The 5,704-nt window shown below is 43.0% G+C and overlaps 1 protein-coding gene across 2 annotated transcripts; it reads left to right on the forward strand.

Annotated features, from left to right (window-relative positions):
• The first annotated feature begins 415 nt into the window (after positions 1-415).
• On the forward strand, positions 416-3,717 carry LOC134077359 (C-signal-like). 2 transcript variants are annotated; one of them, XM_062532920.1, is made up of 6 exons: positions 416-585; positions 683-737; positions 1,813-2,000; positions 2,124-2,291; positions 2,677-2,787; positions 3,476-3,717. In XM_062532920.1, exons 1-6 carry the CDS (start codon positions 442-444, stop codon positions 3,587-3,589), a joined length of 780 nt encoding a protein of 259 aa, XP_062388904.1. In that variant the 5' UTR covers positions 416-441; the 3' UTR covers positions 3,590-3,717. The 2 variants fall into 2 exon arrangements, with proteins under 2 accessions (XP_062388904.1, XP_062388905.1); XM_062532921.1 differs by having other exon boundaries at positions 2,677-2,886; positions 3,476-3,528.
• The last annotated feature ends 1,987 nt before the right edge of the window (positions 3,718-5,704 follow it).

Below are 5,704 nucleotides of genomic sequence, written 5' to 3' on the forward strand. Positions count from 1 at the left end.
ACTGTCAACGATCCGGTGCGTCTTTTGGATAAGCTAGTTTGTGATTGGTGCCAAAGGTTGAGGACAGGAAGCAGGGGAGATAGATGTGCAGGTTTCCAGTCTGAGCTGCCGGGCGAAATCCAAATTCGCCGGCAGGTCAGGCAGGGGTCACCCAGCCAAAGGCTAGCTATTTTTCAGAGTTTCCCCTATTCCAAAGAGCAGCAATCACCACTAATGCCAGCTCAATAGTGATGATTTGACAGACAACAACTTCTCGCCCAACCGTTGGCACCACCCAAGAGTCGGTGTCTCAGGTTATAACATTTTATCTAAAGAATTAGGGAGGGACAACTGAAGGAGTGGCCATGGTCTTAAACAAACACTACCATTAGACCAGCCCATGATATATGAGGGAGCAGTGAGCGAGAGACAGAAAGAGAGTCAGACTGGAAGAACGAGAGAATGGCAGAAAAGAGTTGCAATCTTCTGATCACCGGGGCCAACCGTGGCCTGGGACTGGAGATGGTCAAACAGCTGGCGGAGAAGCCGATTCCTAACCGGAAGATCTTTGCCTGCTGCCGTGATCCCAGCGCCCCCAAAGCCCAGGTGAGAGTTCAGCAGATACCAGGTGACAAGCTAGCGAAAGCTTTTTCTGCTGTTTCCTGCTTGTGTGTTAAAGTGCACATTCTTGCATGTGTTACAGAGTCTGCAGGAGCTGGCCAAGAAACACCCTGGAGTCATTCATGTTATTCGCCTTGGTAACAAAGCATCTACATTTAGGCTATAATCTACCATTTTAGTACCATTTTATTATTCTGTAGAACAGAAAAGGTAGCATTATATTGTTATGATGCTTACACCAACATATGATTAGGCCTACCGTGGAGATTTGGGGCTAATATGGTATTTGTTTAAAGGAGAATTTCACCCATTTGCATTAAGCTGTATATTGTTAAAAACCCAGTCATATTTTTTGAAAGGTCGTGCATAATTCCCTCATTTTCATCTGAGATGGGAGAAAATTTGTCTCACGTGAATGAAAGCCAACAACTCCCAGAATTCTGCGTATTTCACTGCTCTTCTTCACTGCTGTAACAAGCCACCCCCCCCCCCCCCCCCCAGCCCCACCCCCCACCCCAGGATGTAACAGCACACAGATGGACTCATTAATGTAACATTTTGACCTTAATAAGCATTCTAAAATTAAAACGATCATTGTTTTATGTTGAGCTGAATGTTTCAAAAATCGCTAGTTTGCGAAGCATCATTAGGCTACTTTGAATAAAAATCACATTGTACACATTTGCATGTCAGCTGTCCCGATGTTGACCCAACATATAACAAACATTAGTATCGCTAACAGGCCTACTAATTTGTGCGATCATTTGTGAGTAATGTTACCAATTTTGCGAGGGCCAGCCAGTCCACCGCACGTTGAGCCTGCATGGGGTACCTGCAACACGCAGGTCTGGCTCCAGGTACCCTGTTCCTCGCTGTATTAAGGCTCGTATACAGTAGGCTAGGTAATCACGAGCGCCGGATTCACAGACCAGATCTTCAGAATGTGAAAAAAAATGTGTTTGTAGTCTCACCTCCTTGACAAATATATAGGACTTGCTTGATGATTTGATGATTTTTACACCATTTTAAGCAGGAAGTCCAACATTGAAATCCGTATTTCTCCTGTCTCAGGACAAAGTGAGGGAATGATGCACGACAATTCAAAAATATGACTGGTTTTCTAATGATACAAAGCTTAATGCTAATCAGTGAAGTGTACCTTTAAGGACAAAATGGATAAAACCCCATTAACTTCATCACTGTTTCTGTCAGATGTTAATGACCTGTCCAGCATTCAGGAGTCTGCCAAGAAGGTTGGCTCAATCGTGGGGAAAGATGGACTCAACCTGCTGGTGAACAATGCTGCCATGGCGACGTATGACAACACGGAAACCGCTAAACTCAAAGACTTGCAGGACACCTTCAATACCAACGTTGTTGGAACCATGATGGTTACTAAGGTAACTGAAGGACTCAAGAAGAATGTGATGATATGGTGCTTCAACGTTGATGGTGTAGGTTTTCTTGGGTGTCTATTTCTTGCTCAGTTATTTTCTGTTCCTTCTTTTCTTGTGTGTGATCAGGAGTTCCTGCCATATCTGCGTGAAGGGGCAAAGAGCAGTGGGAAAGCAGGGATGTCCTGTTGCAAGGCAGCTGTGATAAATATCTCCACAATATTGGCCAGCATATCGCAAGCCCCTGAAATTATTTCCCTCTTCCCAGTTCTGGCACTTTCATATCGTATAAGCAAGGTACTGACAGCTTCAGGACAACAGTTTGTGTGCCCTTTGCACTGGAAGAGAGTGAGCATGATGTATTGTCACTCTTTCATGGCAGTGTTCGCATCGAATTAATTTCTGCATGCATGACCTTCCTATAATAATTTCACAACTCTTGCAACTCTCTATGGCATCAGCTGATATGAAACCTTACTCTGTATCTCTGTGTGTGTGTGTGTGTGTGTGTGTGTGTGTGTGTGTGTGTGTGTGTGTGTGTGTGTGTGTGTGTGTGTGTGTATGTGTGTGTGTGTGTGTGTGTGTGTGTGTGTGTGTGTGTGTGTGTGTGTGTGGTGTGTGTGTGTGTGTGTGTGTGTGTGTGTGTGTGTGTGTGTGTGTGTCCCACTCTCTCTCCATTCAGGCAGGTTTAAACATGATGACGGTGTGCCAAGCACAGGAATTCAAGGAAGACGGGATTCTGTTTGCACTCCTCCACCCAGGATGGGTGCGCACTGACATGGGGGGCCCAGACGTGAGTATAACCGTACAGTCTTGTGCTTATCAGTCAACTACACTTCATCAAGTGATCTGATCATCATGGTCTGTATTACCTGTTGGTTTCATACTGTAGGTAATTGTTGGATAAATATTATGTTGACTTTATTTATTATCAATGCATGTGGTTTTAATTGAGTATGGCATTTCTTGACAATGGCATGACAATGAGAATATTATCACTTATGTATTCAGTTGTTTTGGATTACAGTCACTCTTGCAAATGTACCAAATGTTATGTTGCAACAGTCACCCCGTGTAGTTTGTCACTACATTTTGGTACTTCCTTCAAATTGATATTGATCGTCCCTCTGAGATGAGACTAGTCTTTCACTGTCATTCCTTCTAAGACTGATTGAGTAATTTCTCTCTCCCAACCAATCATTGGACTATTTATGTGAACAGAATGTTATGTTCATTATTATTAATGTTAAAATGAATGATGATGAATATTAATGTTGAAAATGCTATTGTTTTCCAGCATTATCAACTCGTTTATAGATATTCAAAAATCAAAATGAGTGTCTTATGTGGAAAACGACCCCAAGATGGCAGATCTAGCACCCACTGCCCTGTGTTTGCCTTTGTGTTTGTCCTGTGTTGTCCTACTGCCCAAGAGAGTGCCCCATCAGTCTGACTGCATGTGATTTATTCCTTTCCACTAGGGGGAGATAGATGCCTCTGAGAGTGTCAGTGGTTTGCTGAGCGTCATGGAATCCCTGACTGAGAAGAATCATGGAGCTTTCCTGGACTACAAAGGACAACCTCTGCCCTGGTGAAAATGAAGGAGTACCATTCTACATGCCAGCATTTCATGTCACTTATGCTGTGTTAAGAGTCATCATCTAGTGTGCTGATTGTATACTACATTTGCTTAGCTACAGTACTGTTATCACAATAAAGTTGAAAGCACAAGAGTTATGTCCACTTCCTTTTGAACAAATCAGGAGGTTTTTGTATAACTGCATGAGTGCATGCATTCATGAATATGCAAAAGCTGGGTAGGGAGCAGTTGATAAATGAAGCCAGGCTAGGACACACCAGGCACACTTGAGGCAAATCCATGGCTCTCTGCTCTCACTGGAGAGTGAGTGGCATGTGTGGTCTTTAAAAGGGACGGTATACCTCCACATTCGCAAGACTGGGGAGACAAAAGGGGGCTACAACTACGCATTCCTACATGGGGTGTATCTCTCCTCTCTATGTTTATCATTACAACTGCAGGAGCCTGTGACTTACTCAGTACAACTATTTTACCTATCTGAAATCATATTAATTGGGAGGTAGTCTACTATTACCATACTAAACTCAATCTTTTAAGATTGAACATCAGTCTACTTCTATTATTTCTACTGCACAAGAGGCGTGATCAATGGGCACAATTCAAATGACTCTGTACGCTTTTGGATAGTCCTTCAACCAATCAGACCAACGATCTGAGTGAGCCTTTTGGATGAGCTAGTTTGTAACTGGACGCAAAGGTTGTGGACAGGAAGCAGGGGAGACAGATGTGCAGGAGGTTTCCAGATCAGGCAGGATTTACCCAGCCGAAGTGGGAGGGCCATTAGCAGAGCAAATACTGCAGGTGAATGTGCGACACACAGACACACTGGGAGGAAGAGAGAGCACATGGCAGGACAGGCTTGCAGCGTTGGAGTTGGAGATGGTCCGCTGGTGGAGATGTGCAGCCCTGGACAATATGAAGAGTTCAGATGCAAAAGCCTCTAAATCCACTTTTTGTCAAAAATTAGATAATGATGGTGAGTGAATGCTCTTCACATATAGTGTAAGTTAATTCAATTATTAAGCTTCAAAACTCACTAAATACCATTCTCTTCCTGGTCTGAAATATTGATTTGTAGGCGAAATCCTATAGGAGCCTGATACAAAATGCTCATTTAAAAGAAAAGTGGTCAGACGGATTTAGAGGCTTTTGCATCTGAACCCTTCATATGTATATAGGCCAATATAAATTATATCTGACCTATAATCTAAGAGTAAAAGAAGCGAGTCTAATAAAAATCAGTGTGAAATCACATTAATGGGCAACATTTTAAAATGAGTTTTATTGTGTAACTGGCTACTGAATGTAAGGAATTGTTATAATGTATTTCAAGACAAAATTGGCATCGCACATGTTGGCCGTGTTTCTGTCTGCTTATGTTGCATCCCAGAGCGTAAGTGTCTTGGCCACTATGGTGGAAGCCAGGAACTTTTCAGCCTACCGCTCGTTCAGCTCCTACTCATTACTCTACCACCCCAAGATGGATGGACTCAACCTGCTGCTGCACGACGCTGGTAGGAATTCATCGGACAGATTATCGATTATAATCTATTCCGACTAGGCCTACCACTTTTATTGTGCAACTGAGAAATAGGCAATTGGGCTGTTAATCGGCAAGGTGTTGAAAGCTATATCTGAAACATCTAAGCCTTCTATGGGTCTATAGTAGGGTGACCAGATTTCTCTGAACTAAAACTGGGACACTTTTGTGCCTGATCAAATGTAACGTCAACATATGCGACAGGTGAAACTTTTTCGTAGCCGTCCTTAAAGGGATAATCCGGAGTGAAATGCACTTTAGATCAATTTTTCGGACTATTGGGAGTACCTACTTTGAGTTGACACCAAAATCATGTCATTCGGATGTATTTTGACAAAGTTCGAGTTCACCGTTTTTAGCCAAAACTCGTTAGCCTGGAAGTGACGCGGGCATGTCCTTTCGCCGCTATAAAACGCTATTTTTATACCTCTTCTACTGTTCCAAACAACACTACACTTACGTGGTAGTGAGTAGAGGGTCCCTAAAGCCAAACCGAAGTATCCCCACGTCTTTATGTGGTCGGATAGAGAGTCCAGAATAAATTTAATCGAGTCCGTACCTTTCCGGAAA

Source organism: Sardina pilchardus, chromosome 3, assembly GCF_963854185.1.
Source record: "Sardina pilchardus chromosome 3, fSarPil1.1, whole genome shotgun sequence".
Lineage (NCBI taxonomy): Eukaryota > Metazoa > Chordata > Actinopteri > Clupeiformes > Clupeidae > Sardina > Sardina pilchardus.